General features: G+C 34.0%; 1 protein-coding gene across 1 annotated transcript; it reads left to right on the top strand.

The window, feature by feature from the left end:
• Nucleotides 1-631: 631 nt before the first annotated feature.
• On the top strand, nucleotides 632-6146 carry LOC130894214 (double-strand break repair protein MRE11). The gene is made up of 3 exons (XM_057800859.1): nucleotides 632-1512; nucleotides 1605-2083; nucleotides 5107-6146. The coding sequence occupies exons 1-3, from the start codon at nucleotides 1095-1097 to the stop codon at nucleotides 6061-6063; spliced, it is 1854 nt and encodes a 617-aa protein (XP_057656842.1). The 5' UTR covers nucleotides 632-1094; the 3' UTR covers nucleotides 6064-6146.
• The last annotated feature ends 9975 nt before the right edge of the window (nucleotides 6147-16121 follow it).

The following is a 16121-nucleotide window of genomic DNA, read 5'->3' as shown; positions in this document are numbered from 1 at the left end:
ATTTTTGTTCGAAGAATAACGAAAAAAGCGCCATGTTTTTATGTCTGGCTCTCATAGAGGGCGCTAGTTACACGGTTTGGACCAAGTAGTAATGAACATAACTTTTTCAATATTAGATGTATTTAGGTAACAAAATTTCAAGTGAATTTCGACATCGACAAGAAATGTTTTTGATTTTAGGTCTCTTCTATTTTAAAATTAGTTTTTTTCAATAATATAGGTATTTAATAATTTAAATAAAATCAATATCTCTATTTTGTAAATTTCAATAAAACTACAAATAATTTAATTAATTAAGTACTGTTACATATTTTGAGATGTGAAGAGTGAGGAAAAAATTAATTTTTCTTATTAGAACAAATTTCTATTTTGATTATATTTTTATTTTGATCTTCATGATGTAGGTGATCTATTGATTAATATAAATACGCTAATTGTCAATGTCAATTTTATCATATTTTTATAAAGACTTAAAATTAGTTGAAATGTCAATTTTTTATCAATATTTCAAAAATTATTAAAAGCCAATTTTAAAACAAAAGAGACCTACAATCATTATATTTTAATCATTTCAACGAGTAATGGAAGCAGCTGTGACCACTTAAGTTAAAACTCGTTTTCAAGACTCTATTTAATGCCTAACTACACTAAGCACCACACTGCATAGTCGAAATAGAGACCACAAATCATTTCCTTGTCCCACGGCGACCATTTTTAAATGGGCATCAGTTCATTTTGACAGTTCGTTAAATGTCTGTATTATCAATGTGACTCACTTTAATTTCTTATTTTTATCTATAACAAACAACTACGGAATATAGCCAATATATGAATACTTATATCAATGTCAGCACCATCCTAGTGAATTAATTGTATACAAAGAACCATAAAAATTTTTATAAGGAATAAGGCTCACCTTAGAATAAGTATTATTTTTTCTATGGTTAGTATACATTTTAAAAAGAGAAGAAGTTCTTATTTTCGCGCTCTGACATTTCTTTAAACTGTAAAAATATTTCTCAACATTTTATTAGTGGGAATTTTATTTTTTAATGGTGAATTTTGAATAGAACGTAAATTAATATCAGCTGGATATGTCAAGCCAAGAAAGTGCTAGTCAAAGCACAGTTCGTAGTGAAGATGATACGTTTAATATACTTGTAGCTACAGATATCCATTTAGGTTATGCTGAAGATGATCCTATTAGAGGTTCTGATACATTTGATACCTTTGAAGAAATTCTTCAAATTGCCGTTAGAGAACAAGTAGATTTTATTCTGTTAGGGGGAGATCTATTCCATTACACACAACCTTCTCCTTATTGCATTAATAAATGCATACAACTTATTAAACAATATTGCCTGGGAGATAAACCAGTAGCCATTGAATTCTTGTCAGATCCCAGTCAAAATTTTACTCAATGTGTAAATCCTGTCGTTAATTACGAAGATCCCAACTTAAATATATCTATACCAATATTTTCAATACATGGCAATCACGACGATCCAACAGGTATGTTTATGTATTTAACAAGACTTGATATAACATTGTCATTTTGTAAATGACGTTTTGAATTGTAGAGTATATATTGTATATATTTTTAGGGAAAAAGCACATTTCTGCAATTGATTTACTCTCAACATCTGGACTTGTTAACTATTTTGGTAGATGGAATAGTTTTGATAAGGTCCACATATCTCCAATTTTGTTGAAAAAATCTAATTCAAAGTTAGCACTGTACGGCTTATCTCACATCAGAGATGAACGACTGGGTAGACTATTTTTGGATGATAAAGTGAAAATGTTCCATCCACAAAATAAGGAGGAATGGTTTCATCTTCTAGTATGGCATCAAAATAGAGCCACCAGGGGAACTAAAAACTTTATTCCAGATAATTGCCTTCCCAGTTTCTTGGATCTGGTAATCTGGGGACATGAACATGATTGTAGAATAAATCCAGAGAGAAAAAATAATGATGTCTTTATCTCCCAACCTGGAAGTTCAGTGGCAACATCATTAATAGAAGGAGAGTCGGTTCCCAAAAAAGTGGGTCTATTGAAAATTAATAAAAGTGACTTCAAAGTAAGTAGAATATGCTTTTATGCAAATATTTCATAATTTGTTCTAATTCAATGTATATTTCTTTGCTTTTTACTTCCTCTGTCTTATTTTAATAATTATAGTTTTCAGTGGCGGCGATTAAAGGTTAAAAATTATAGGGGGATGGAGGGCAAAGTAATATCTAAAACTAAAAATGGCATTGTGAGAGATTTTTTTCTGTTATATTTGATTGTACTAGAGAATGTGAGGAGAACTAACAATTGTAATTGTCATAGGTTGTTTAATTAACAAAACAAATGAACAGGTATAAAAAGTATAAATAAAATAAACAAAGGAAATATAAATAAAAATCATAGACAGTAGCCAGTAATCTAATTTTGCATGATGCATGTGTTCTCAAAGTGATAATTCTAAGTTAATGTTTTAAAGGCATCATTTTCAATGCTAGTATAGTTAAATGTGATAAATGTTGTTAGAACCTAGAATTTTTCATCGTTCTGCTGTTGCAGTAGACACAGGTATAGTCAAAAACAGTTGCAGAAGGTTGAATAAATTAGGGAACACATTCTGGTTGTAAAGGTTTTCAGATTTGAATTGAAAAACTAAATTTGGTTAGGTTAGGTTAGGTTGTCTATCAATTTGGTCTGATCATACTTCATTTTTGAAAATATGTCAATCTCTCATTAAACTCACAAAACATGCTTCTTTTATGTGGTCTTTACAAACTGAGTTGTTAGTTGAGGATAAACATCTCTTATTTTAGGTGGAATATTTATTTAGTGCTGAACTGTTGGCTACTCAAAGCTGTGTGTTTTATTAGAATCAAGTGCTTCAGCATACTCACCTACTTTGAAAGGATGTTCACAAAAGTGCTCTTTAACATTCAATTCAAAAAACTCAACTTTGGAAATACATGTGATCAATCCGTGTGTATCTCTACCAGTTTTTGAGTCAGTTGCTTCAATATTTTCCAGGATATGCAGTATATCTGTGAAGTACTGTAATCATGATTGATTTTTTGGATAAAGGTAGAATAATAACTGGAGTTTACTATTCAACATTATTGATCACTCTACAGGAAAAAAATCTCATGTTGCCATGCAAAAAATTCGTCATTCAGAGTTTGCAATACTAGAACACCCCCCTAATTCACCAGATTTGGCTTCGTTCGACTATCATATCTTTCCTTAACTGAAAAAAAGATGAAAAAGTAAATTTTCTTCCAACGAAGAGGTAATAAAAGCTCTGGAGGTCTGATTTGCAGAGCAAAAAGAAACATTTTTTTTTGAAAGATCTAGAGGTCTAGAGGTTCGCTGTAATAAATGTATCCAATTAAGATGAGAATATGTTGAGTAATAAAATATTTTGACATTTAAATTTTGTTTGGCTTTATAGTATGCTAAGAATTTTTCAATATATTTTCGTATTATTCTATTTTATTCTTATGGAAGCAAATTTTCGATGCGTCACTATCCTAATTGCCAAAAATATTCTTTTATTTCTTCCAATATCAATTGCAGAAAATAGCTATGCGAGGAACAATCAATATTTCATAAATACACACGGCACTCATACCAAATTAAGAAATAAAAAAAATGTCTACTCCCCGTATAGAATTCGGTAAACATCTAACAAACGATGTAGTAAATTTCGCTTGGGTTGACAATCAAAATTGCTGTTTGAATGGGTCATGTACTAAAGGGAAACGCATTATAATAGTCAATGCTAGAAGCTAAGACGGTTTCGTGTCTGATACTTTATTAATATCTTTTTAAAAAATTAAAAACTGTGCAGCTGATTATCATTAAGATATGACAGCATAATTATTTGCAAAGTGATGTAATGAACAGCTTTTACCTAACATTCCACCACAGTCAGTAATCGTTATGAACAATGCATCCTACCACTCGCGGCAACTTCTTAAGGTACCAAATAATAGTAGCTCAAATCTCAGCATTTATGCCCGGAAAAAATATTCCTATTCCTGTCACCGATCGTAAAAAAGCCCCAACAAACAAAGAATTGCTCACTGTTATTAAAGGTCGAAAGTTGGAGAAAATTTATTATTTTGACAAGCTGTGCAAAGAACAGGGTCATACTCTTTTCAGACTACCTCCTTACTATTCCATATTTAACCCTATAGAGTTAATATGGGCAAACGTAAAATCAGAATTACGAAAATGTAATCAGTCTCCAGAACTGAGTAAAGAGGTTGTAGAACTCGTAAAGAAAGTTCTACCAGTTGACCGTCAAGAACTTTGGTAAAACTGTGTTGAACATTGTATCAAAGAATAAGATGAGTATGTGTTATTCTTTACAACACATCATAATTCAATCAAATGATGATGACTCTAGTTCAGACGATTCTGAGTACCCTGATTATTTATAGATATTTTGAAATTGAAATATTTTCTTTCTTTTGTTTTATTTGCAAAGAATTTTTTCATGGTTTTTGCTTTGAAATTTCGTTTTCCAGATAAAAAAACGAATGAGGTACAAAAAGGGCTCAGTGCACGTGTGGTACCCTGTTTAAACCACACGCCCTTACGGGTAGGTATATTTTACTCATCTATTTATGTTTTATAATTTTTTAACGAATACTTTCTCGCATAAGATATACATATTTTCAAAAGTTTTAATAAAAATAATAAATTTATAAAATGAGATATCTGAGAGATATATGAGATAGATATTGGGTGAACTATAATGCGATATATCAACTTAGCTAGAAAAATATCAAGCAACATAAAATATCAGTGAATCACCCGAAGTACACACCAGCGTTAATGCGTTGAAGAATGATCGTCAGATTATCGTTAGACATCCTTTGGCTGGAAATAAAATTTTTGATCCTCAACCAATTTACTCATTAAAATTTCGTCTTTCCAATTCAAACAATACTTTCAATCTGTACAGATATGAAACACTGACAAATTAACTAGAGATAGGATACAATTTTTGTTCACCATTTAACAATATTATAATAAAAAAATTTTGTCTTCATTACTGAATATCAACAAATCTAAACAATTACTAATTTTCAGATTATTCCAATTGAACTGAAGACTGTTAGACCATTTGTATATGGTGAAATGACTATTAAAGATGATTTGCAAATGGATTTTGATCCTCCTTCTTCCAGTAACAGCATGATGGAAATAGTTGGCAAGAAAGTTGATATGATGATAAGTGAAGCTAAAGGCTTAGGTCGTACAGCTGTGGTTAGTGAAAAACCTCTTATCCGTTTAATTATAAAATATAAAAGTGATAAAAACGTATTTAATACCATAAGATTTGGCCAATTTTATGTAGATAAAGTAGCAAATTCAGATAATATGGTAAAATTCCAATTGATTAAAGAATATATGAGAAAAAACAAAGGACAAAATACAGATGATCCAGAAGATGAACAATCACAGGGTCCCTTATTAGCAGATAGGGTAGAAGATTTAGTATCCGAATATTTAAGTGGTAAAAATACTTTGAAATTATTTCCTTTAAATATTTTAAATGAAGCAGTAAAGAAGAGTGTCGACTCTAATGATGCTAATGCCATATCAGATGTAACTGATAATTTTATCAAAAAAATGCTCAAAGACTTGGAAAAAGACATGCCTGAAATTGAGAACACTGAAATCTGTATAGATACCTTGAAACAGAATATGGAAGAACATTCTCGTGGTTTTGTTGAAAACGTTTGTGAAAATCCAAAGAGACAAAAAAAGAATCTCATTGATGATAATGAAAATGATGATGAAGTTTTATCAGATAGCGACGACAGAATAAATAAAACCAAAAAAACAGCTGGGAGAGGTAGAGGCTACACGAGAGCAAGAAGAGGAAGAGGATCAGCTTCTACTAAAAAAAATAATAATGAAGAAAGTGATAACAATATTGACGATGATAGTGATGACAGTCAATTTTCAATATTTGGTATTAAAAATATAACTAAACCAACAGGTAAGGGGTCAAGGGGCGGAAAAGGACGAGGCAAAAAATAACTTCCTTCAACTTCTCTTTTCTATTTTTTCTAAATAATGCCATATTTTCATGTTTAAATTTTGTTTGTAATATAAAAAAAAAATTTAATCTGATTTTTCCATTACCCAACCATCCTTTGAAAACCGATTATTTACTACATTATAATTGTAGCTTGAAGGAAAAAAAATGGAAGCTTACCATGCTAGCTTAACTAATGATGTTATTTTCCTAAGTTTCACAGTAACAAAGTAACACTTTGAACTTGAACATCTATTCTTGAAATATTTCTTACAACATTTTTAACTATCATATTTACCAACGAAAATAACAGTTTTTAATAGGGATGGGGCAATCAACGTTCAAAAGATTTGCTAAACGAAACGAATTTTAGAAAAAAATTTTTGTTCAATGTTTGTTGAAAAAACAATTTTAGATTTTGTTACTACCATTTTTTTGAAATCCGATTGAGCAATTGAATCAATTTTCTAATTAGCGTCAATATTTTACGATTTTTGAAAAATTTTGCATTTTCAATGGAGCTAAGCTTTTTAATAAGTGTTTTATTAATGATATTTATCGCATTATGAAAGAAAATTTATTCAAAGCTTGTTGGAGAAAGTAAAAAATCCTTTGTTGCAAGGTTCCTAGCGAAAGTGGCATAATGCTAAGAATTTAATCCAATTGAAACTAGAAGTCGGCAATAACACTCATGTGACGGGTACGCAGCCGCATACCATCTGACGGCGCCTGTCAAAACTTGTATATGTGGAAACTGAAAAATGATAGGCGGCTCAGGGGCTCGTTTCAGGGTAAATAATAGACGTGGTGTGCGAAACAAAGAAGGTCGAATTAGGATTTGGTCCACCTACCTAAGAAAATTCAACGTTGTAGTCAAAGAAATGAATTGAACTCTCTGGAGAAGGCTAAGTCGTTGATAGTCGGTCGTCGACACGATGTCCTGGAAATTTTTCAAAGTATTCCGGAGGGATAGCAAACAAACAGGCGGATGGCCGTTGGGGGGCTACCGATGTGAAGAAGTTTCCAGAGGGTTTACAAGAGGTAGAAGAAGTGTCTAGATGGTTTGCAAAGAATGACGGTAGCGTCTACGGGGGTTATGCAAAAAAAGAAATAAGTGTGTATGTTTTTACGTGTATAAGCTCTAGGTTAGGTTAGGTTAGCTAATTTTTTTCAAATGGTTCTACATTTTAAATTTCAATATTATGAAAAAAGGAAGACGATGATGACGATCTAATCGTATACAAAGTCATAATGTTATTTCTAGTTATGAAGCACGTGCAGACCAATTTCGCTTCAAATAATTCTAATATTGAATATTATAGAAAAAGGAATGTGACGATAAATGATTTTTAATTAGTATTAATTTTAAATAGCTCCTTCCAGCGGAAGCAGTACTTAAAGCTATTGTTAACAAAATTCTAATGACAATGTTAATATTTGGGTAAATTTTTTTCAAATCGTTCTCTTTGATATATTGGAGCAGATGTTTCACGTCTTTAATAGTGTTGGGTGAATTTGGGATCATACAACTCATAAGGTTGGAAGTCACTGCTCTCACCTACTTGCAGGACTGTGTGTAAATCCTGACAGTTTTTCAGTATCTCCTCTTGGAATTTTCAAAATGTTGATTTAAAGACATAAATCTTGATATCATGTTACTTATCACATAATCAATCATGGTGCTAAAAAACTCTGTTTCATACCGGCTTTTAACAGTCTCTATAGATTGATCGCTGCCTTCATTATCAAACATCATTTTCTTTTTAGCTACTCTACTGCTTTTCTCAACAAACTGACGAACGTCAGACATGCATTTTTTGAATCCAGTTTGTCGGTATGCTTTGATCCAGTTACAAAATGTACGCAAATGTTCAATAGTAATGCTTAAATGGACTTGTACAGATTGCCATAATCAAATTGCAATAATACAGTCTTCACCGCCTGGATTCTGCTTTCCCACCTTGTGTCCGATAAAGGATTCATAGTCATATTTTGAATTTGTCTTTGATTATTTTCCAGCGTTTGTTAGAACTTGAAAATAGCGAAAAAATCTTTTGAATAAAACCAAAAAATGATTTTGCTGCCACCGAAAAATTAGCTGCGTCTACCAACAACAGTTTCCAGCTATGACAACCGCAAGGTGTGAAAAATGATGATAAATTATATACAAGTATATATATATATATATGAACAATTTTCCTTAATTATAAACAATTAATAAAATCAAATTTCAAAAACATTCTATCAGTTTAAAAGTGGTCTCAGTATTGTTACTAGCTTGATAAGTACTTTCTCAAAATCGACTGGTGGGAGCAAGAAATAGAACAAGAGGTATTTAAAGTGGCAAATCTTTGGACATTCAGCCAGACATTAAATAGTAATTTAGCAGAATTACTTAAAGTAGGCAATAAAACAAATAATTTTCCTCATATTTGGTAAACTTAAAACTTGTTTATTTATGTTCAGTTTATGTTGAAACCGTGAAAAATATCAGCTAAGAAAATAGGCCCGTTACTTATTTATTTCCAAAGTTTTGATTATATTTTACAGTTGCATCTTACAGTATCCACGTAAACTTCTAGTTCATAACAAAGAAAAGTCTACCCAAACATAAATAAGTAAATATATTTTGAAAAAATTTTCAAAAAAATTTTAAACAGCCTTTTTCAAAGTTTGAAAACATTATTTTCGCCAAATTTGAAACGAAAATCAAATAGAATTTACGTTAGTAACACGTTAAAGATGACAGTAATACCGGTTTTTAGTACAACAAATAAATTTCTAGTTGATGACTAATATTGATTCATAGATAAACCGGTATTACAGGTAATTTTAAAATTAGTCATTACGGTGGCGCACATCTATCGGTGTGTATTGGATATACAAATCTCAGTTTCTCTCGAGATACGGTCGAGGTCGGTTGTGTCGATTGATTTGTTAAGGACACGGGTGAACCAGGTTTATAATTTCATTGAAAATATTTTGTGTTGTTAGTTGGATTAAAGGATTATCTTCAGGAAAAAGGTGAGTCTTTAAGCTTTCCATTTTTTATTAACGAAAATTATACGTTTTAAATTCAATTGAAATTTTATTTTTAGACAATTTAAGTATTTTTTAAATTAGAAGTAAAACTTACGCTCTGATTAGCAGTTGTTCACATTTAATTTGCTTTGTAACTGCACTTTGATTTCCTTTCCATTTATATTCTTTAATTTTCTCTATTTCCTTTAAGTTCAAACTAATTTTTTCCAGTTTTATTTGTTTTTATTTTAATATTTTTTTACTTATATTTTCTAAAATTGACTTGTTTAAATTATCACGTTTATCTTCTATCTCTTTGTCAATATCTTCATTTATATTCTTGATACTCTCATCAATTTTCTTACTAATTATCTTTCTCCTTTGTTTTCATATTCTTATCTATTATTTAATTTATCTATTTCATTATATATGCGTTGAATTTTCTGGTTCAAATTTCTATTCATGTTCTTGTTGTTTTTTTTTCTATATTATTTGTTTTAATTATTTTGTTTTATATTTTCCATCTCACAACATACCTTGTTAACTAGTATGAAATCTCCTTTCATTTCTAAAGTCTGTGATAAATTCCATTCCTCATATCTCATTTATTATTATCAGTGATTTTCTCTCTCTCCTTTTTATTTATCAGTTTGTTTTTTTTTCAATTTCTCTTTTTTTGTATTAATAAATTTATTTCCATCTTGACATATTTTCTCACCTATTGTCTTGCTTAAGTTTTCATTCCTTTCTTCTATTATATCTATGATTTCATCAATTTTCTCACTAATAATTTGGCTTCCTTTCTTCTATTTTATTGTATATTATTTGTTATCTCATTTTTCTCATCGTTTTTCCTAATTATATTCAAATTTGTTTTTGCTTCAACTTTCATTTCAACTTCTGCTTATTGATATTTCATTCCATACTTTTATATTTAAATATAATTTCTCCTTGACGGTTTAGTTGTCATATACTTATGATTTATTCGTTTATTTTGAGCTATGAACTAATTAGCTTTATTCCACGACAATTATTGGATTCATTGTTATTTCCTTTCTTATCTTCTTCTTCTGAAATTTTATTTAATTTGAAAGAATAACGTAACATGAGTTCTTGGTATGCTTACATTTGTGTGGTTTAGTAAATTTAAATAGATTAGTTTAAACTTTTATATTGGCGATTGAAGAACTCACGCGAGGTTTTTTTCAGGACTCTCGTCAGTGATCAAAGAGAGATACCTGCCACATGTGTAAGTATTTTGGATTTCTCAAGTCTATTTGAATAAGAGGTGGTTGTTCTTTTATTTAATTTCTACTAGTAGAGGTGGTCGTTCTTTTTTTGAGAAGAAATCAATACGGAATCTTTTCTACTGGTCCTCCTCATTCAAATAGAGATGGTATTTCTCTTTCAAAAAACGGTGGTCGTTCTTTTTTCGTACAGGAACACGACCGTCACCATGAAGTGTTAAGGGTAACATAGCTCAACCGCGTCGTTCAGACTTGGTTTCAACCCGGGCAGTCGCACCTGAGCTCTTACTCCCAAACACTATGGGAGACTGCGAGTGTTTTCTGTTTCTTTCCAAACTCCATCATTTCTACTGGTCTTTCTTATCAAATAGAAGTGGTAGTTCTTTTTTTTTTAACAGAAACATATACGGAATCATTTCTATTAGTATTTCTCTTTCTCTCTACTAGTATTTCTTTCCAAACTCCATCATTTTTGCTGGTCTTTCTCATTCATATAGAAGTGGTCGTTCTTTCTCTCTGAATAGAAACGTACACGGAATCATTTCTACTGTTCTTTCTCATTAAAATAGAGGTGGTAGTTCTTTTTTTTTTAACAGAAACATATACGGAATCATTTTTAATAGTAGTTCTCTTTCAAATAGCGTTGGCCGTTTTTTTTCGTACAGAAACTCGACCGTCACCATGAAGTGTTATGGGTAACATAGCTCAACCGCGTCGTTCAGACTTGGTTTCAACCCGGGCAGTCGCACCTGAGCTCTTACTCCAAACACTATGGGAGACTGCGAGTGTTTTCTGTTTCTTTCCAAACTCCATCATTTCTACTGGTCTTTCTTATCAAATAGAGGTGGTAGTTCTTTTTTTTTTGAACAGAAACATATACGGAATCATTTTAATAGTATTTCTCCTTCAGATAGCGTTGGTCGTTTTTTTTTTCGTAAAGGAACACGACCGTCACCATGAAGTGTTATGGGTAACATAGCTCAACCGCGTCGTTCAGACTTGGTTTCAACCCGGGCAGTCGCACCTGAGCTCTTACTCCAAACACTATGGGAGACTGCGAGTGTTTTCTGTTTCTTTCCAAACTCCATCATTTCTACTGGTCTTTCTTATCAAATAGAGGTGGTAGTTCTTTTTTTTTCTGAACAGGAACATATACGGAATCATTTTAATATTATTTCTCCTTCAAAAAGCGATGGTCGTTCTTTTTTCGTACAGAAACGCGACCGTCACCATGAAGTGTTATGGGTAACATAGCTCAACCGCGTCGTTCAGACTTGGTTTCAACCCGGGCAGTCGCACCTGAGCTCTTACTCCAAACACTATGGGAGACTGCGAGTGTTTTCTGTTTCTTTCCAAACTCCATCATTTCTACTGGTCTTTCTTATCAAATAGAGGTGGTAGTTCTTTTTTTTTTTTGAACAGAAACATATACGGAATCATTTTAATAGTATTTCTCCTTCAGATAGCGTTGGTCGTTTTTTTTTTTCGTACAGGAACACGACCGTCACCATGAAGTGTTATGGGTAACATAGCTCAACCGCGTCGTTCAGACTTGGTTTCAACCCGGGCAGTCGCACCTGAGCTCTTACTCCAAACACTATGGGAGACTGCGAGTGTTTTCTGTTTCTTTCCAAACTCCATCATTTCTACTGGTCTTTCTTATCAAATAGAGGTGGTAGTTCTTTTTTTTTCTGAACAGGAACATATACGGAATCATTTTAATATTATTTCTCCTTCAGATAGCGTGGGTCGTTGTTTTTTTTTCGTACAGGAACACGACCGTCGCCATGAAGTGTTATGGGTAACATAGCTCAACCGCGTCGTTCAGACTTGGTTTCAACCCGGGCAGTCGCACCTGAGCTCTTACTCCAAACACTATGGGAGACTGCGAGTGTTTTCTGTTTCTTTCCAAACTCCATCATTTCTGCTGGTCTTTCTCAGTCAATTAGAAGTGGTCGTTCATTTTCTTTAAATAGAAACATACACGGAATCATTTCTACTAGCATTTCTCTTTCAAAAAGCGATGGTCGTTCTTTTTTCGTACAGAAACGCGACCGTCACCATGAAGTGTTATGGGTAACATAGCTCAACCGCGTCGTTCAGACTTGGTTTCAACCCGGGCAGTCGCACCTGAGCTCTTACTCCAAACACTATGGGAGACTGCGAGTGTTTTCTGTTTCTTTCCAAACTCCATCATTTCTACTGGTCTTTCTTATCAAATAGAGGTGGTAGTTCTTTTTTTTTTTTGAACAGAAACATATACGGAATCATTTTAATAGTATTTCTCCTTCAGATAGCGTTGGTCGTTTTTTTTTTTCGTACAGGAACACGACCGTCACCATGAAGTGTTATGGGTAACATAGCTCAACCGCGTCGTTCAGACTTGGTTTCAACCCGGGCAGTCGCACCTGAGCTCTTACTCCAAACACTATGGGAGACTGCGAGTGTTTTCTGTTTCTTTCCAAACTCCATCATTTCTACTGGTCTTTCTTATCAAATAGAGGTGGTAGTTCTTTTTTTTTTTGAACAGAAACATATACGGAATCATTTTAATAGTATTTCTCCTTCAGATAGCGTTGGTCGTTTTTTTTTTCGTACAGGAACACGACCGTCACCATGAAGTGTTATGGGTAACATAGCTCAACCGCGTCGTTCAGACTTGGTTTCAACCCGGGCAGTCGCACCTGAGCTCTTACTCCAAACACTATGGGAGACTGCGAGTGTTTTCTGTTTCTTTCCAAACTCCATCATTTCTGCTGGTCTTTCTCATTCAAATAGAGGTGATCATGTTCTTTTTCTTTAAATAGAAACATACACGGAATCATTTCTACTATTATTTCTCTTTCAAAAAGCGATGGTCGTTCTTTTTCCGTACAGAAACACGACCGTCACCATGAAGTGTTATGGGTAACATAGCTCAACCGCGTCGTTCAGACTTGGTTTCAACCCGGGCAGTCGCACCTGAGCTCTTACTCCAAACACTATGGGAGACTGCGAGTGTTTTCTGTTTTTTTCGAAACTCCATCATTTCTGCTGGTCTTTCTTATCAAATAGAGGTGGTAGTTCTTTTTTTTTAACAGAAACATATACGGAATCATTTCTATTAGTATTTCTCTTTCTCTCTACTAGTATTTCTTTCCAAACTCCATCATTTTTGTTGGTCTTTCTCATTCATATAGAAGTGGTCGTTCTTTCTCTCTGAATAGAAACGTACACGGAATCATTTCTACTGTTCTTTCTCATTAAAATAGAGGTGGTAGTTCTTTTTTTTAACAGAAACATATACGGAATCATTTTTAATAGTAGTTCTCTTTCAAATAGCGTTGGTCCTTTTTTTTTTCGTACAGAAACTCGACCGTCACCATGAAGTGTTATGGGTAACATAGCTCAACCGCGTCGTTCAGACTTGGTTTCAACCCGGGCAGTCGCACCTGAGCTCTTACTCCAAACACTATGGGAGACTGCGAGTGTTTTCTTTTTCTTTCCAAACTCCATCATTTCTGCTGGTCTTTCTCATTCAAATAGAGGTGGTCATGTTCTTTTTCTTTAAATAGAAACATACACGGAATCATTTCTGGTGGTCTTTCTCATTCAAAAAGCAGTGGTCGTTTTTTTTTTTCGTACAGAAACACGACCGTCACCATGAAGTGTTATGGGTAACATAGCTCAACCGCGTCGTTCAGACTTGGTTTCAACCCGGGCAGTCGCACCTGAGCTCTTATTCCAAACACTATGGGAGACTGCGAGTGTTTTCTTTTTCTTTCCAAACTCCATCATTTCTGCTGATCTTTCTCATTCAAATAGAGGTGATCATATTCTTTTTCTTTAAATAGAAACATACACGGAATCATTTCTGGTGGTCTTTCTCTTTCAAAAAGCGATGGTCGTTCTTTTTTCGTACAGAAACACGACCGTCACCATGAAGTGTTATGGGTAACATAGCTCAACCGCGTCGTTCAGACTTGGTTTCAACCCGGGCAGTCGCACCTGAGCTCTTACTCCAAACACTATGGGAGACTGCGAGTGTTTTCTTTTTCTTTCCAAACTCCATCATTTCTGCTGGTCTTTCTCATTCAAATAGAGGTGGTCATGTTCTTTTTCTTTAAATAGAAACATACACGGAATCATTTCTGGTGGTCTTTCTCATTCAAAAAGCAGTGGTCGTTTTTTTTTTCGTACAGAAACACGACCGTCACCATGAAGTGTTATGGGTAACATAGCTCAACCGCGTCGTTCAGACTTGGTTTCAACCCGGGCAGTCGCACCTGAGCTCTTACTCCAAACACTATGGGAGACTGCGAGTGTTTTCTTTTTCTTTCCAAACTCCATCATTTCTGCTGATCTTTCTCATTCAAATAGAGGTGATCATATTCTTTTTCTTTAAATAGAAACATACACGGAATCATTTCTGGTGGTCTTTCTCTTTCAAAAAGCGATGGTCGTTCTTTTTTCGTACAGAAACACGACCGTCACCATGAAGTGTTATGGGTAACATAGCTCAACCGCGTCGTTCAGACTTGGTTTCAACCCGGGCAGTCGCACCTGAGCTCTTACTCCAAACACTATGGGAGACTGCGAGTGTTTTCTGTTTTTTTCGAAACTCCATCATTTCTGCTGGTCTTTCTCATTCAAATAGAGGTGGTAGTTCTTTTTTTTTCTGAACAGGAACATATACGGAATCATTTTAATATTATTTCTCCTTCAAAAAGCGATGGTCGTTCTTTTTTCGTACAGAAACGCGACCGTCACCATGAAGTGTTATGGGTAACATAGCTCAACCGCGTCGTTCAGACTTGGTTTCAACCCGGGCAGTCGCACCTGAGCTCTTACTCCAAACACTATGGGAGACTGCGAGTGTTTTCTGTTTCTTTCCAAACTCCATCATTTCTACTGGTCTTTCTTATCAAATAGAGGTGGTAGTTCTTTTTTTTTTTTGAACAGAAACATATACGGAATCATTTTAATAGTATTTCTCCTTCAGATAGCGTTGGTCGTTTTTTTTTTTCGTACAGGAACACGACCGTCACCATGAAGTGTTATGGGTAACATAGCTCAACCGCGTCGTTCAGACTTGGTTTCAACCCGGGCAGTCGCACCTGAGCTCTTACTCCAAACACTATGGGAGACTGCGAGTGTTTTCTGTTTCTTTCCAAACTCCATCATTTCTACTGGTCTTTCTTATCAAATAGAGGTGGTAGTTCTTTTTTTTTCTGAACAGGAACATATACGGAATCATTTTAATATTATTTCTCCTTCAGATAGCGTGGGTCGTTGTTTTTTTTTCGTACAGGAACACGACCGTCGCCATGAAGTGTTATGGGTAACATAGCTCAACCGCGTCGTTCAGACTTGGTTTCAACCCGGGCAGTCGCACCTGAGCTCTTACTCCAAACACTATGGGAGACTGCGAGTGTTTTCTGTTTCTTTCCAAACTCCATCATTTCTGCTGGTCTTTCTCAGTCAATTAGAAGTGGTCGTTCATTTTCTTTAAATAGAAACATACACGGAATCATTTCTACTAGCATTTCTCTTTCAAAAAGCGATGGTCGTTCTTTTTTCGTACAGAAACGCGACCGTCACCATGAAGTGTTATGGGTAACATAGCTCAACCGCGTCGTTCAGACTTGGTTTCAACCCGGGCAGTCGCACCTGAGCTCTTACTCCAAACACTATGGGAGACTGCGAGTGTTTTCTGTTTCTTTCCAAACTCCATCATTTCTACTGGTCTTTCTTATCAAATAGAGGTGATCATGTTCTTTTTCTTTAAATAGAAACATACACGGAATCATTTC

This window comes from Diorhabda carinulata, chromosome 5, assembly GCF_026250575.1.
Source record: "Diorhabda carinulata isolate Delta chromosome 5, icDioCari1.1, whole genome shotgun sequence".
In the NCBI taxonomy this organism is placed as follows: domain Eukaryota; kingdom Metazoa; phylum Arthropoda; class Insecta; order Coleoptera; family Chrysomelidae; genus Diorhabda; species Diorhabda carinulata.
The sequence above is the reverse complement of the archived record's forward strand: the minus strand, read 5'-3'. Positions and strand labels throughout refer to the sequence as shown.